The sequence below is a fragment of the Limulus polyphemus genome, unplaced genomic scaffold (genome assembly GCF_000517525.1).
Source record: "Limulus polyphemus unplaced genomic scaffold, Limulus_polyphemus-2.1.2 Scaffold1000, whole genome shotgun sequence".
NCBI lineage: Eukaryota > Metazoa > Arthropoda > Merostomata > Xiphosura > Limulidae > Limulus > Limulus polyphemus.
Window position 1 is genome coordinate 143051 of NW_013666610.1, and position 18521 is coordinate 161571.

An 18521-nucleotide genomic window follows, 5' to 3' on the forward strand; every position below is an offset into this window, starting at 1 on the left:
TGTTGAGAAAAACTAAGTTGATGTGGAAACTAGAGAGATTTAAGGTGTTCTAATATGAAATCTGAGGCTGTCCTTGGCATAAAATATGTTCAGGTGAAACTGATATTCTTATCTCAGTGTGCTTCTAAATTGTTCAAGGCTGAAATCAACAACATTAATGAAAAAACAAAGTTTTTTCTGAATCTAAAAAACAATATTACTTTTATTCTGCCTAAAAATAAATTTAAGTTGTTAAATATACTTCGTAAACACGAAGTACTGATTAATACCATAAAGCCCCCCCCCAGTGGCACAGCAGTATGTCAGCAGACTTACAACGCTAGAATCCGGGTTTCGATACCCGTGGTGGGCAGAACACAGATAGCCCATTGTGTAGCTTTGTGCTTCATTACAAACAAAACAAAATTAATACCATAAATTAAAAGGAAGTATCACAAAAGTCAAATATATTGTCATGAATTAATAATTTTAAAAAGTCGTATATGATAAAACTTCACACTTTAGCAACAGATAAATGAACTATAAAACTAAATTTCTCCCTGCTTTGTTGACTGCTTTTGGACGAAAATGTTTAGGAATGATAAGAAGCTTCCTCATTGGCTAAAATTGTAGATAGACTACTACGTCAGCCAATGACAGTTCCGAGAAACACACGTATGACTAATATACTTTTACAGTAACATAGAGAGAGAACTTTCATAGTTGCATTGGGCTATTGAGGGAATGGAAATATGCTAACACAGCATTCCAGTAATGGAACAGTTTCAGGAACAGGCCAAAATATATTGGTAATGCATAGCACAGTCTCTTAAAGTTGGTGGTGCACCAGTATTGCCATGCAATATTGATATCATGCCCTTGGTTTGAATTACACCCTGCCACTTGTTGTTAAATCAAGGATACTGCTAATCTGAAAATTTATAGTGTAAAGTGCTTATGTGTATGTGGCATAGTGACAAATGGTATAGAAAAATTGCTCAAAATATCATTTAAAACAGTTGCCTAAAACCTGTTAATAAAGTACATTAGGAGGACTTCATCTTTAAGAAGAATCAGACGTTAAAGTGTAGGAGCTTTTATCAATACCATAACAAATGAGGAAGATGCTAACTATTGGAAATTTGTGATAGGTTTAGCAGAAAGCAGGTGGAAAATTATTAATGTACTAATTGTGTTATGTTTAATGATGAGCACACAAAAGAAGGAAAGTTATTAAGAATTCATCCACAAAAAGACAAGATTCTGTAAATGCCTCTTACAGATTGTTCTGTTAAGTCTTATGAAGCAGCAGTATTGTATTATTTTGTTAATTTGTTTTGGTAATTTAGTCTTAGATAATAGTCCCTCTTTCGTGAATTAGCTTTTAGAAGTTTAAGTATTACAATTCTTTATTAAAATATGGTTTCTACAAAACAGTAGTCTTAAAATCATGGCTTTCATATTAATTACCCAAAAAAGTAAAGAGAGAGGAGCATTGAGGTAAATATTTGTTCAAAAAGCTTTTTATCACATGCTACAAATGTGTAAATTACTGCTGTTCTATGGAAAATTGATTTTTACTAATACTAAATATGAAGTGCTACAGTGTATGTTTTACAAGCATTTTTTTAACTTACTTGTTAATTTGTTACAGTTTTTTAATCAATCACTTTGATTTTTTTTATGCATGTTGGATTAAATGAATATTATAATTTGAGAAGTTTTCATCCTACCATATGTTTCTTTTTACAGTTTCTTTTTATAGTGGCTAGACTTTGTTGTGATAAAATTAGAATTGTTTCTTTCATGCCCAGACTGATGGAAGCTTGGAACGTCTTGCTAAAGAGAGTGAACTTCTTCGTCAGGCTTATGGTCATTTATTTGACATGACGATAGTTAATAACAACATTGATGAAACAATAGAGACTTTGGAAAAAGCAATAGAGAATATAAATGTAACATCTCAATGGGTACCTGTCAGTTGGGTGTATTAAATATATTATTACATTAGTGGATCCTGTCTAATAGGTATACCAACTTTGGGACTCTTCATCGGATGTACTAACTATGGGACACCTCACTGAATATCTATCCCTTAGATGTACTGATTATTGGGCATCTCACTAGATGCCTGTCCAGTAGATGTACTGATTATAGAACGCCTCACTATATGGCTGTCTAAAAGATGTACTGATTATGGGACACTTCACTGGATGCCTGTCCAGTAGATGTACTGATTATAGAATGCCTCACTATATGGCTGTCTAAAAGATGTACTGATTATGGGACACTTCACTGGATGCCTGTCCAGTAGATGTACTGATTATAGAACGCCTCACTATATGGCTGTCTAAAAGATGTACTGATTATGGGACATTTCACTGGATGCCTGTCCAGTAGATGTATTCATTATGGAACACTTTACTATATGGCTGTCTAAAAGATGTACTGATTATGGGACATCTCACTGGATGACTGTTATTTTGATGTACCATATGATTACATAACATCTCGGTCTTTCAGCTGGATGTATAGTTATGTTACACCACATTGGATAGTTGTGTGTATGTAAGCTGTACACTTCAACTGATTAAGTTCACAATACATCAGTGGGTTTCTGTCAGGTAAATGAACAGACAACCTAATGATCTTGCTCATGTTCTAAAAACATTATCTTGCTTTAAGAACAGATATGAGGCATTTCTTCTATTGTTGCCAGAAGTTCCAAATATTTCTTAGCATGGGAAAATCGAACAATTTTAGCTTTTTTTTTTTTAATATTATTATTATTATTAAATTTTTCTCTCATTCTGCAATTGAAGCTTTCCAACTTAAAAAATTTATACTTCTCTATTTCATTAATCTAACTTATCTTTACTAGTATACGTACCCATGGTGCTTTTTAAAGTAGGGCTATATAGAAGCACAAACTGTTTTCATACAAGATTCGACTTTATGGTTTTGGATTGATAAAAAGATTTTCATGTTTTAACTAATGTTAGGTGTAAGAGAAAAAGTGTTTACAGAGTCTAGTTTCTAAAACAAATGTATGAAATTGTTATAGAAGACATTGCTAGAAAAAAAGAAGACACCATATTAATAATTCCTAACTTGAAGTGTGTAGAAACACATATATTAAACAAGAAACTTTCCAGCTTGAAAAAAAGAAGGGAAAAAGAAAACAGTGTGAAGTTAGTTTCTACCAGAGATGAATTGGTGAGATTATTTCAATTGGTTAAAGAAATACTTATGACAAAGTTCTGGTGATTGGATATCAGTCGTGTTGTGGTTTGTAACTTACATGATCCAAAGTTATATTTATTTTTTGTATTGTATTAAACACTGAAAAACATTTGATTATCAGAGAAGACTTCAGTTGCCACGTGTGGCTCAGCCTCCATGACTATTTTGTAAGTCATTAGATCCAAAAATACTGGAAAGAAATATGTTGTATACTCTGTAGTTAGTGCTAATACCATTTTGCATGAAGTCTTTATAGCCAAAGAGCACAATGTACTGTTAGGTATTGTAATTACAACGTAATGAAACAGTAACTTTGAAGGATGGGCTGCATTGTCTAGAGAAGGTTTAACAAAACGCCATAACTTCTTTTGTTGTTAAACAACACATCAACGAGTTTTATTTCTCACAGCAGTTGTTCTTATGTAACATAGAAAATTTTAGAATTTAAGTATATGCGTATAAGTTGCATCTCAGATTAGTGTTCTAAGATTGTACACTTAAAGTACTCTTTAGTGATGAGGTGGATATATGTTTGTGATAAAAACATTTGGTTTTTGAAATTAAATCTGGCAGTGTTCTGATGGGTGTTCTAAGATTGCACATTTTAGGTGCTCTGTAGCGATGAGATTGATAAATGTTTGTGAAGTGATAAAAACATTTGGTTTCTGAAATTAAATCTGACAGTGTTCAGATGGATGTTCAAAGAATGCACACTTGAGGTGCTCTGTGGCGATGAGATAAATATATGTTTGCCATAAAGACATTTAATTTGTGAAATTAAATCTGGTAATGTTTATATTGGACACTATGGGCTAGTTCTGACAAAGACTGTTTTGGACATTTAGTATTTATGAGTCATTAATGATCTGGTAACAAAAATCCCATGTTTGTTATTACTTGTGATCTATTTCCTCATAGAGATGATGTCCAGCATTGTAATTTTGTTTGAGGCTAATTTTATCACAAAGACTATCAGTTGATAAATGTTTTACTAGATAATACAAGGTTATTATTTTTTCAGTCAACATAATGTCCAGTGGGGTTAATCCAACTTCTAAACATGTCATACTGTATTTATCTATGTATTGCTAAACATATAAATCTGTTATGTGCCATTACACTGCTTTTCTAGATTGCTATCTACTGATGAATATGTTAAACATTTAGAATGAGTTATATTTTGATAAACATGATAAAACAAACATCCCTTTAGAAACATAGAGAACACTTATAAGCATTGTATTTACACCAACACTAACATATCAATGCCAGACATGAACTGTCAGTAAGAAAATCAAACAAATAATAACATCATGTCAAATTAGATAACTCTGTAGAGTGGACAATAAGACCAGACCAAATAAACAAAATAATTTGACAATGGCTTGGAATGAGAACAGTACTGAAAAATATAGAAAAGCAGAGATTGAAATGGTTCAGTCACTTGGAACAATGAGTCAACAGAAGCACATAACTTACAACTAACAGGAAACAGAGGAAAGCCAAGGAAGTATTCAATATATTGTGTCAAGAGAAACAGCTGAAAATGTGATTAACAACTGTTAAAATGTTACACTTTGCCCTGCAAAAACATTTGCATCTACCATGGTGCTAATAGGCATAAGTAAAGGATGCAAGAAAGAAAGAAGACATGAGAAAGGAGTATTATTTGTTGATAAACATATCATTTTAAGTTTTATTTTGGTGAAAAGTTTTTCTTTTATTTATGGATTACTTTATTCTCATATATATATACTTTCAATATATTCAGTTTTACCAGAAGACTAGGCATCTGTTAACTTTGTATCTTACACCAACAACAGTGAATATGGGTAATTGGCAGAATGTGTAGTTAATACACTGAAAACATATTATACAATTGTGAGGTATTTAGGCTGTACACCTTAGGAACGTAATACTTCAGTGGAATGTCTAGATATTGTAATTCAGAAAGGAAAATATATTAATGTGACATGTAGCCATAAACGACATTTTCTATACATAGTATATCAGTAGATAATGTAGACATTTCACCTAATATATCAGTGAACCATGTAACCATGATACTTCAGATGCACAATATATCAATGGAACATGTATTCATAACACTTCAGTTGCACAATATATTAGTGGTATATGTATTTATAACACTTCAAATACACAATATATCTGTGAAATGTATATCTACGACATTTCAGAAGTGGTACATAAACAGAATATCTGTGTAGTAAACCTGAGAAAACATACATTAGTGAAACATAAGGGAATTACATTTTATGAACATTACATCAGTGGAATGTGTATCTACGACATTTCAGAAGTGGTACATAAACAGAATATCTGTGTAGTAAACCTGAGAAAACATACATTAGTGAAACATAAGGGAATTGCATTTTATGAACATTACATCAGTGGAATGTGTAGCTATGACATTTCAGAAGTGGTACATAAACAGAATATCTGTGTAGTAAACCTGAGAAAACATACAAAAAATAAGGGAATTGCATTTTATGAACATTACATCAGTGGAATGTGTATCTACGACATTTCAGAAGTGGTACATAAACAGAATATCTGTGTAGTAAACCTGAGAAAACATACATCAGTGGAATGTGTATGCATGCATTAAATTTCCCAAAAGTTATATTTTCTTACTAACTTACTGCCATATAACAATGGATTAAATTAATTTTTTTTCATGATAAATAGTCTTGCAAGGGGTTCAGAAGACAAGGAAAAACTGTGGTTGAAATTAATCAAGCTTCATTCTTTACCTTTTGCTTTGTTTTGCAGGAGTACTGATTTTATAGTTATAAGACATGATAATACTTTACTGACATACTAAATTGCTTTATGTAAACAAACAAGGTGATCATATTGTTTAAGAAAGAGAAAATATTACTATATAACAAATCAATAGAATAGTCAGTAAACAGAACAACAATATACAGAACAGATAGTATAGCTTGCCCGTGACATGTTTTTATTATACAGTTAGTAATAAAAATGGCTATCCTTAGAAAGTCTGGGACACCAACATTTTGGCATTTATAGAAACAAGCAGATCAGTCAGTTGTAAGTCTTTAAACTTAATGGATGTTAACTTCATACAATAGCTAATGAATAACATATGTTTTTAGAGCATACAAGAAATAAATTTTCACCTATAGTGATAAAACTACCAACATATAGTTTTAAAACCTACAAGAAACAAGTCTATCTCAGTAATAACTAGGTTATCTATTTATACTATAAAGGAACAAAGCTATGAGCATGTAGTAGGTAAAATTATAGTCCTATACATTTACTGTTTACTACATTTTTAAAGCTTTAATTAACTGTAATGTACTTGCTGAATTGAGAACGTTAATTTTGGGCCTCAGCTTATAAATGAACAAACTTTTTTTATTCGGAGGCTCTATTCATCATTGGCAATGGCTATGATATTAAACAAATTGAATTGGACAAAAATGTCACACTTGCCTAGGCCTAAACCTTAATGAAATTCTACCAAACATAACTGGGTCAGTAACCTGTGAATGTATACCTTTATAAATAAATAATGAGTCCACTTTTACTCTTGAAAGATACATAAATTAACTTTTGTCAGTAACAAATAGTTGAACCCGTTGTCTCAAAATCCTTTTCAAATAAAACATTTTCTGTGACATTTTCTTATATAGCTGAGTAAGTAAAGGATGGGTCAACTGTTAATCATAAAATCTGCAAGAAATAAACTCATGTTAGTAACTAATGGTTATATACTAAGAGTCAAAAAATGATGTGTCTACTTTTAATCTTAAAAAATGGCAGAAATAAACCCATGTCAGTAAATAATGGTTATAAAACTCAGCAATGTTGGGTCAGCTTTTAGTCATAAAAGCATGCAGAAAATAAAATTGTCAGTAACAAATAGTTATATAATTATACAACTGTGTAAGCAAATGTTGAGTCAGTTTTTAGTTATTTATATACAGGAACTAAACCTGTCTCAATAAGAAGTAGGTAAATGTGTAGTTCGAAACTTATAAGGCATAAATTTGTATTATAAAAAAAAGGTGATTGGAGTCTTAAAGTATATAGGAAAATAAACCTGTGTCAGTAATTAATAGATCTGCTTGTGTTCTGATCTAAACGTTTCAGAATAGCTGTTGTAAAATCTAATCAACTCATTTCTTTCATTTACTGCAATCATTGTTTTATACATATAAGATTCCAACTTTGTACTTATTGATTCCAAACTTTTCAAAAAACATTTTTGGGTATTTTTTGTTAGCTAAAGTGAATTATGTTGAAGGTAAAAAAGAAATTGGAGATGTGCTTAGGAATTAATGGTTTACAAAACATTTACGTTCTTAATAACTGCACAATAGAAAAGAAAGTAAATTGATGAAAAGCTATTAACCTGTATATGACTACATATTTTTTAGCAGTTGAAATAATTTATTGTGATATCAATGTGGAACAAATAAAACATCACATTAAACTTAAAGTGTCCAGTGTTAGTTCTTCAAAAATAGTTTTAAGTAGAAACACACACATATATATATAATCATTAAATAACAGGTCTATTGATAGGTGTAAATCATTTAACATGTGTGATAAACATATCAAAGCACCCCCCAGTAAAAATAAAATACACTACTTATGGGGAAAAAATCATAGTTTATCTTATAAGCTTAACATTGATGATAATCTGTAGAATACAATATTTTAGTTTATATACCATATCATGCACTCTACTTGTGAAGAAATAATTTAAATCAGGCAGTCTTACATCTGAAATAAAAGGCTTTCCTTGTTGTGTTTCAACTTAAACTGTCAGCAAAAAGTAACTCAAAATTTGAATGTTTTTGCTTATTGGATAGCATGCATCACTTACCCATAATTCTCCACTCTTCCACCTTTATGTGACCTAATATGCATGAATCATGGGCTCTTACATAAGCCCTGCTTTCTATCCATAACTTAGATTTATTTTTGACAGTAGTGATGTTCACATTGTCCGATCTTTTTTTTCCATGATGAATTATATTGAAGGCTGATTTCAGTATTCCTCCCCTGGTGTGCAGGGACTTCCATGACATGTCTTTTGAGGTGACCCTAGCGAATATCGTGTTTTCTTGGCTGTCAATAGAATGGATTGGTAATTTCTTCTATTCATGAACAAGCCAGTTCTTATTCACAAATTTTTCCATTTTTGTCTGAAGAGTAAGATTTACCAGGCAGCACTAGTCCTGATGAAGCTTCTGTTGAACGTATTCCCATTTTCCCCCAGATATGTAATATATGCATTGTTGAATCCATTTCTGTTATGCTTTAGGGATCCAGTGTGTTGTTACAGGGTGTTCATTTTAGAATTCTTACTTCTTCCCATTTGTCCTGACATTTAGGTTGTAGTTAATACTTTGCGAAATAAAAGCACTCCTCAAAGATTTTTTGCATGTATTTTTCGTTCTTCAGGCCTTTTAGTGAGGCCTTCTTCTATTTATTTATCAGCTCAAACTTTAGATCCTCAGAATATATTTTGATGGAAGTTCATCTACATAGTCTTCCAACCCTGTCTTCAAGTCAGTATTTTCATGCCATGATTATGATGATTTTTTGCCTTTCTTCTTCAGTTCAGTTATTGACTAGAAGCTAACCTTCTTCTTCTGATTCTTTTTTCTCTGGAGCAAGTGTCAGATTTCCATGTTTCTTTGGGTGCATCACTTACTGACCTGTTTCTATTGCTACGTGGTTTGCATGATCTTTTTATGTGCGTGTTAATAGAGCTATTTTACAAAGGATTCGTCTCCCTCAATATTGTTTATAACTTCTAAAGGTCCTCTTTCTTGCAAGCATTTGTTTTTGATAGGATTTCCCTCGAATTGGTCTCTCAACCAGTTGAACCTCGCCAGCATGAGATTATTAAGGCTTTGGATTCGAATATTCATTTCAATGACCAGGTAGTACTATATATCCTTCTGTGTTGTTGGCTTCTGTGTAGGTAAAAAAATACCAGTCAAAACAAGAACAATTGACACAATAGTAAACTTACTCGACCTTTCTTTCTATCGTGGATCTTAGACTTTTTTTTTTTAATCCAGACACTTCTAGAAATTGTAGTGTTGTTTATCCGAACTTTTCATCTTATCACAAATTGATTTACATCATGTATGACATCAGTGGTGTTCCTTAGTCTCATTGCATACTTTGTGATGAGTGATGTGTCAACCTCCAGATTGCTAGAAGACTTTTGGCTCCACAGTGGTGGTAAAGAAGCTGGTCAATGAGTTAAGTTGTGGATTCGACCTTGTGTAGAACAGGACTCAGTTCAAAAGTTAGCCATATGGATGCTCAAAGAATATTGCATGGAAAGACGTTCCTGAAACTTTCTACTATATATTGTGATGAGATGTTCATTGACAACTTTATAGAGGATTTTCTGAGTGACCCCATGCATCACCACATATGTTTGAGGGGCATCTTGTCTTTCATGTAGACAGTTACAATGGTTGTGTGGTTTGAAATGGTTAGATCAAACCACATGCTGGAGCAAAAGAAAAAGAAGTTAGACTTAGTTCTGACATAGCCTCTATGATCTGTGACGACCCCTAAGGTTGACAAAAACATCAACTGCCAGTTCCTATGTAACAGATGCCAAAAGGGATCGTGTCACATTTTCCATGATTCTCAATGGCCATGAAAGGTTTCCTTGATTTTCCTACCAAACCCAAACCACTAGACATATAAGTCTAAAGTATCTGCAGTAATGCAGGTTTGGGATGGATAAGCTCAGAATAAATCTAACTCGGACAGCAAAGGAAGGAAAATGAACAAACGCAACTGTAAAAATTAAATATTATCTTTATTAACCAAAAGAAATGGCACACTAATACGTAGCTTGTGGGCTTCTTTGTTTGTTTTTTTTCTAGTTGCTGGGGCTAAAGATAGAACATATGTACATAAGACAAAGACCAAGAGAATTCTAGAGCAAGAGACGTAACATAGAAATTCTTCACTTAACTACAAAACAAAGAAGCTCCCAGTGGATTAGTGGTAAGTTTATGGACTTACAGTGTTAAAACCCAGTTCTCAGTTCCCTGCTGTGGACAAAATGCAGATACTCTATTGAGTAGTTTTGTGCTAAACAACAAAACAATGCAGGTATCCCACGAATCTACAGTTTACATGCAATCTTAAGCCAAGCTAGGTGTAGGGGTTTGTTTATTACTTGTTTGAATAGGTGTCCTTACAAGAAATCTATACAGAAACACACACACTAGCTTGAGATTTAAGAACAAACATTGCAGTATGTAGCCTATGCCTGAATGAAAGAATGAGCACATCTTTATGATCTTTTGACATTCAGTTAGCAAAAGTGCCACATTACATGCAGAGAGTAGCGTGCAGGGGGGGGGGGGGGCGAAAGATGCCTGGGCTCCGGGCATCCAACGCAAAGAGTCGAATCGAATAGTAGAACCCTTCCCCAAGGTCTTAGGTACAAGGCCCCGGGCATCATAGAACCCCACAAAAAAATTAAGAAAATGTACATGAATAACATTTTCTAAATACAGATATAGTTTAAACCAGTTATGGAAGGTTGAAATTCATGAAAGTTTCAGTCAATACATTCCAAAGGCATATAAGGAGTACAAGAGAAGGCATCTATATTTTAACTATGGCTTATCGGGTTACTGTTTTTGCAAATGTACTGTCACCAGATGCTGCAACAGAAACAGGATGGTTTATGATGATCTCTGGCTGCAGTTACTCCAACTAGTTGTTTCTGGCTGCTAACTTGGGTGAGTGCAACAGTTAGCTCACATACATCATGGTGGCTAGTTTGAAAAACTAGAGACTGGGCATTACATGGTACGTACTGATAATAATATATGAATTCAAGGCTGAATTTTAATAGTCAGAACCTTACTCGACTTTACTAGTTATCTGGAGTTCTGTGGAAAGCCACCACTTTGACTAGTTAGGAAAAACTGTCTGGTGAGTGGTGATATGCTTTATACAAATAGAAAGACTTGTTTTCCAATTCACCTTGATAGTGTCACGTGCCATACAAAGGTAGTTGTCTATCATCTGGAATCAGGCATTGTCATGTTCAAGATAAACCTACTGGGCAAATTGTCAACCAGTTTTGCTTGTGTAGCGTGTGCTGCAATTCCTTAACAAAATCATCCATGCTAACCATAATGGGTTCAAAAAAGTATATAATTATGGTCATTCTTTTATATAGATTCCAGCTGGAACGGTGATTGGCATAGTATCCGAGGCAGAAGAAACACGAACCAGTCAAGTGTCCTGTTTATAAATGAATTTGCAAAAATTATTAAAGCAGACACATGAACTCAATGAATTTCTCAAGATGTTTATCGATATGTTCATGATACCATGTGATCAAATGTATTGAACAACAATTACATTGCATCACATAGATACAGATGATGTGTGTCCAGTAAAAACTTTTGTGCAGGTTTCATTAAAGCACAAAGGATAGTGCCAGCACTGAAAACGAGTGGATGTTTATGAATGGGATAAAAACTACTTTCAGAGTGTGCTTGTTTGTCTCCAATGGTAATTGTCAGAAAGAGGGAGGAATGCCTAGTTCCACTGTGGACTTCAGCTGGGTGAACATGATAATGTTTGTTGGTGCATTTCCCTTACAGTTCACAGACGAACGACTGAATTCATATTGGAGGTTCTCACTGGTTTTAAATGTTAAATCTGTACTCTAGTTACTGGAAAATTGAACTAGACGATGTAAGTAAATTGGAGAAAGAACTGCTTGCAGTAATGTTGTTTGTTAAACACTTTTCCTACTATTTGTATGGCTGTGAATTTACTGCTCTAGCAGATCGTTTATTATTGAAATGGTCGATTAACTTTAAAGAACAAGAAGTTATGATCGTACATAAGAACACAACGTTGCAATATATAATTTCACTATATAACACCAACAAGGATGACAGCATGAAAATGCAGACAAGCTTTCTCATTGTCAAGTGAGAGCATGTCGGTTTTTAGAATGTCCAGATCCAGTACATGATGCTGCCATGAACCCTAAATTCTCAGCTATGACAACAAGGCATGCAGATATTAAAAATTCTTCTGATCTGTCGATACTGAATGTGATGAAAAAGAAACTGTAAGAAGAGCAGTTAAAAGACTCATACCTAGCTTGAGCACTTCTTGCTGTGCAAACAAAACAAAGTACAACCCTCAGAAATTGGAGAATTTAGTATAGAAGAACATTACCTTTTACAACTATTTGATTAATTAGAAGTATAAGAGGGAGTGCTATATTATTGGTACATTTCATGCAAGTGTGGTGCCCGACCTGTAATGCAGTTAGTGGCTCCGAAAGCAAAAATTGCCCAAACCTTACATGATACACATATCATGGCCACCAGGGGGTTCCTGCACTACAGACAACTTATGTAGATGGCTTTGCTGGCCACATTCTCATGGAGATGTAGAGCAATGTTAGAGAAAACTGTGAACCAGTTGTAGGTTCTCCATTCAAGGAATAACTCTGGATATTTCCAGACCCCTTCAAGAAACTCACCATGGTAATCATTACATGCTGGTGGTAGTCAACTGCTTCACAAAGTGAGCTGAAACATATCCACTAACTGGTATATTAGCTCAATCAGTTGCCATTGCAGTTGACAACTCACTCTGGAATACCAGAGGAGATCCATATTGATCAAGAAAGAAACATTAGCAATCAGCTGTTTGCTGAACTGTGTGTATGGTATTGGGTGTATGAAGACTCATACCTCACCTCATAACCCTCAGTCTGATTGTTTAGCTGAGTGTTTCATTTAAGTTATAAATCATATGCCTTGTAAATTTGTAGACTGAACCTTATCTTGTTTTATAGTAACTTAACTCATCAAACTATGAAAATCGTAAGCAGGGCCAAGTTAATCATAAGGTAGAGTAGGTTGTTGCCTATGAGACCACGGTTTCACGGGCTCCACAGTGGTCATGTTCTCAATAACCTTTTCAGATACTTTTTAACGTAGTACTTTTAATACATTATATTTGCTAAATGGTTCTTTTGATGAGCAAAATTTATTTTCAAAAAGTTATGGAGTAAAGCGGCCCAATGTGCTCTTAAGCTGGTCATTTTTAAGCAGTCACTTAACACATGAAAGCACATCAGTAAGCTGAAGCCAGGTGTTACCGACGAGCCTCTACATCACTGGTTTGACCATGAAATTGGGAGTGAAGAATTTAAAGCTGTAGATGATGATGTAGGAGAAGAAGTGGAAAGGAACATCGAAATTCCTCTGATTATTTACAAAGAGTCAGAAGAAAAGTGAAGCTGCCTGAATGAGTTACCCATGTGGCCATAGTAGCGACGTTGGCCTCCAGTTGCTGCAACTGGAAGTTAAGAACAACTCTCAGCAATTAGGATGGTACTTTAATTAATTGGTAGATTTATTTCTGAAAGGCAATAGATATATAGGACGTTAAATGATGGCTACTAAATTATTATACAGCTAGAATGGCGAGTTTTTCAGCAGATTAACCAGTGAAAAGATGTTACATCTCTAACCTTTACTTTCCGAGCAATCTAGTGAAAAGATGCAGAATGTTTACAATATGTATGTTGAGATATATGCACAGTTGTAAATGTATTGATATTCACTAAATTTCCACATTTAGGGCAGCTGGTGTTTGTTGATCTAATACCTATAACCTCAATAGTTTTATAATTGGAAATGATCACTAGGAATTCAAAAACATCTACAAGCTGAAACCTAAATTCAAAATTCATGAATAAAATGTACATGTGAGATGGAATAAAACAATAACTTAACTTTTTTAGACGTCCATGTAAGTAAAATAAACAATCTCTTTGCCACAAATGTTTACAGTAAGAAAACAATTACTGGCTTATACACTCATTTCACCAGTTCCATACCAGACTCCTCCAAACGTAACCTTGTTTTATATCTCTTAAACAAAACGTATATGTTTTGATTACCTTTGTAATCGTTATGAAATTTCAAAAATTCATAGCATATTACAGTGTAATGACTATCCCCTTAATTTATTACGCTGTGTCACGAACATATTTAACAAATAAAATAAATCCTACCAAGAAGGCACACACTGTCTCGAAATTTCCACTAGTTTTTATCATTCTTTCCATAGGCAAATTTTTAATCTCAAAGTTAAGGAAAAAGTAAAGACATGTTACCCACAAATTAAGCTATGTTTATTATCTAAGTCAACATTTAGAATTAAAAACTTGTTTAAAACCAAAAATACTCAACCTATGTGCTTGTTGGTCATATTATAATACATTTGTGGTATCTGTAAAACTACCTCATTTGGTAACACTACATGTCACTTACAAATATGTGCACACGAACACATGAGAATTTCAGCTAGAAGCAGAGATAAACTAATTAATGCACCTGAGTTTTGTATCAGATTAGTAAGAATAACAATCACTCTATACTTCTTGATAACTTTAAAATTTTCAACTCCAGAATCAGAGATTACAAACTGTTTAATATAGTAAGCCTTTCCATTTTCAATGATCACCCAACATTAAATAATAATACTGTTACGACAGCAGAAGTCACGCGACGCTGGGAGCATGCGCGCTGGAGCCTCTCGAAGGATTATGAATTTTCTTGGCAACTCTAGTTTGTTCGAGGCCCCTCTTTTTTTAGTATATTAGCCTAGCGAGAAAAACCAGCGCGATTGAAGAGATATAGAGATAGATATGCAGATAGATTGAAGATAGAGATAACTGAGTCAAACGAACAGTAGGCACCGTAAGTAAAGTGTGATTTATAGCGTGTGTTATAAAGGTTGTTAAGTTTAAAGTGACTGTGAAAATTCTGTGTATTGCAAAGTTGTATCGAGAAAGAATAAATTAGTTTTAATTAAGAAAGGACTCGTATCGCTGAAGTTCCTCGGAAAGAATTTATACCGGAAATTAACAAACGAGTAGATACACAACAATATCAACTTCTCCCTATTTTCATTAATTTAATCAGTCCCAGATTCCAAGTGTTTCTATTTAGTTATTATTCTCTTTGATGATGCAAGTTTATACGTATATTTAAGCCTTTGATTATAGTGTTTTATCGCACATTCCTTTATACGTTACCATTTAAATCTATTCTTTCTAAAATTTTGATTGTTTTAAATGTACTGTCTTAACAGCTAATATTTTTTTTTTGTAATTATAATATTGTGAACTAATTTTTGAATTTTAATGCTGATGGTGGAATTTGAAGCAATTCTAAAACGTCCATAATTTAAAGATGCTTATTTTAAGTATTACCGTGTTTTAATATTCTGTTACGACAGCGGAAGTCGCGCGACGCTTAGAGCATGCGCTGGAGTTCTAGAAAGATCGAGCGTCGAACGTCCTAGCGTTTGCTAAACTCGCGTTTTTGTAATATATAAGCCGGCAAATAAATTGACGGTAGTTAGTTGAATTGCAGACAGAGAGATATAGAGACAGATAATCGAGTCAAGCCGTAAATAAAGTGTGTGAATGGTTGTGAATTATAGCGTGTGCTAAGTTAAAGTGAATGTGGAAATTAAGTGTACTGCAAAGTTGAATTGAGAAAGAATAAACTAGTTTTATTTAAGAAAGGACTTGTATCGCTAAAGTCCTTGGGGAAAATTTTCTACGGAAAATTAACAAACGAACACAGACGTAACAATTCATTAAATTTTATCGTTAGAAAGTCTGTGATTAAGAGAAATAAAAAAGTATAATGCAGCTTCTACAATATACGATATATCGTTTAACCCTAAATGACACGGACTCGCAAAAATCATGGACTTACTTAATAATAACATTCAAAACATATTGGACAATACAATAAAACACCTAAATAATAGAGATAAAGTAAAGGTGTGTGTTTATTCAAATCACCAGGATAAACCAATAAGTACATGCTTACAGAATAAGGAACTTTTTTTCACCTGAAATGATTTGAACAACCATCGAAAAAGTCAGTCAAAGCAAAAAAGAAATACCATTAGATGACTCATTCAAAAATAAAGTAACTACATTGGAATTAGCAGTAGGCATTGTGAATAATTATAAGTTATCTCACATTAGTCTTGATCGATTTAAAAGCGATCAGTTATTGCTATAAATAATATGATAACCTTTGCTGTGCTAAGGCTATAGTATTAGCCTTAGCATCGCTCAGAAAATATTTCAAATACAGAAGTATTAGAAATCAACGATGACCACTGATTACACGTATGATTAAAGACCTACATACTTAATCTAATGTTACAGAAGGACCATGTGGAATAGAAGAAATTTCTAAATTTGAACGTCATCTAAATGTTCAAATACATGTAGTATCTTCAGTCAATTTATAAAGGTCCTTCACACCCCGAAAAAATTATCCTATGATACCATGACCATCATTTCAACGTTATCACGTTAATGAAAAATTTCCTTGAAGGTAAAGTATAACTGTTCAGAATGTGACAAAGCATTTGATCATGTAAATAAACATCATTATTGTAATGTAATATTTGTTATGAATGCTCGAAAGGTCAACCCATAGATTGTGCTGATTGTAACAGATTTTGTAAATTAGCAGACTGTTATGACAGGCATAAAACAAAGAATGGTAAACAAACAGTATCTTAATGTGAACAGTTTTACCAGTATAAAACTGTTTAGTCATTAGTGACAGAAAGATGTGTAATACGAAGTTTCATCAATGTGGCGAAATCATATGTTTATGATTTATGCTTTCTCCAGGATAAACAAGTCAAATAATCATTGAATAAACACTGTTTTTTAGACTGGTCAGGAAACCGGAATTCACCAAGTAAAATACTGTGTGGTCCATGATTTTATAGGCAAGGAAGCAGTTTGAAAAGGTTATAATTCATGTGACAAATTTTGTAATTTCTTATTTTTGAAAGAACAAAAGAATTAGACAGCTATAGCACATAATATGAAAGGTTTTGACAGTCACTTTATCTTGAATTATCTTATTCATCAAGGGATATAGCTTGACATTACTGTAAGTGGTGGAAAAATTATGGTTATGATCATCAAAAGTCTGAGAATTAGAATAATCGACAGTTACAATTTCATATCTATGTCTTTACCATTGTTCCCAAAAACATTTGGATTAAAAGAATTACAGAAAGGATATTTCCCCTATCTTTTAAGGAATATCGAGGACTTATACCGGATGTCAATTTTTACTCTCCCAACACCATGTCAGCACCTCCAAGACAATATTTATGGGTTGGCACTGTCAACGACGAGAGGAAGAGTACATTTTTGTTTTTCAAGAAGTGATGTACAAGTTGATATTGTTGTTGTTCTCTCGAAAATTTTGTTGAAAGTTATATTTATCATTCTTTCTTTTTGCTTTAGGTACTGCCAATTAGATGTAAATATTCTTCGATGATGCTTTCTTCAATTCAAGCAAGAATTTCTTCCAATTTGCGACATAGATCCCATCAGGTACACGACCATTGCTTCTGTATGCATGGTTGTATTAAAAAGAAAATTTATACCACCACGATCAACAGCTCTAGTACCTAATCACGGATATATTACGACCAACAAATACAACCAAGTAAGTATCCAATAGTTAGATTATGTACAAAGATTTGAGGTGGATTGTCCCCTGGTGGGACAGCGGTACGTCTTCGGATTTATAACGCTACAATCAGGGATTCGATTCCCCTCGGTGGATATAGAAGATAGCCCAATGTGGTTTCGTTATAAGAAAACACACACTGACGGGGACAAGATCCATCATGCACTAAATGGTGGCGAGAAACAAATCCTGAATTATAAAGTAGACAGGTTCTCTAAAGAACAAAACACAATCTATGAGTTTTGTGGGTGCTACTACCACGGATGTAATATATGTTATGACTCTGACATACAGAATATAGTTCTAAATAGACCCATGTGGTTTATTAGAAAGCTTAAATTAGAATAACGACAACAACTCAAATTTCTAGAATACAAGGTCATAACACTATGGGAGCATGAGTTCAAGAAAATGAAGTCTTATGATTCAGATTTAATGAATTTCCTTAGGAAAAGTACGGTAGTTTCTCGCCTGGATGTACGAGATGTCTTCTATGGAGGGACAATCAATGCGACAAGACTTTTATACAATGCTAGACAACCCGTGACCCGTTGTGTCACCCACTATTCAGAAGTTATAAAGAATTCAAGCTAATTTCAATATTGCACCGAAATGAAGGTTTATTTTGAGATAATTTAATTAAATATTTCAATCCATTCGAGTTATTCATAATTC

General features: G+C 33.5%; 1 protein-coding gene across 2 annotated transcripts in view; it reads left to right on the top strand.

The window, feature by feature from the left end:
- Positions 1–7708, top strand: part of LOC106461624 (peripheral plasma membrane protein CASK-like) — a 150347-nt gene extending 142639 nt beyond the window's left edge. For both annotated transcript variants that reach the window (XM_022388630.1, XM_022388631.1), the window contains one exon: positions 1794–7708. In XM_022388630.1, the coding sequence (XP_022244338.1) occupies positions 1794–1973 (180 nt within the window). In that variant the 3' untranslated portion in view covers positions 1974–7708. The remainder of the gene's footprint in view (positions 1–1793) is intronic.
- Positions 7709–18521: the final 10813 nt, after the last annotated feature.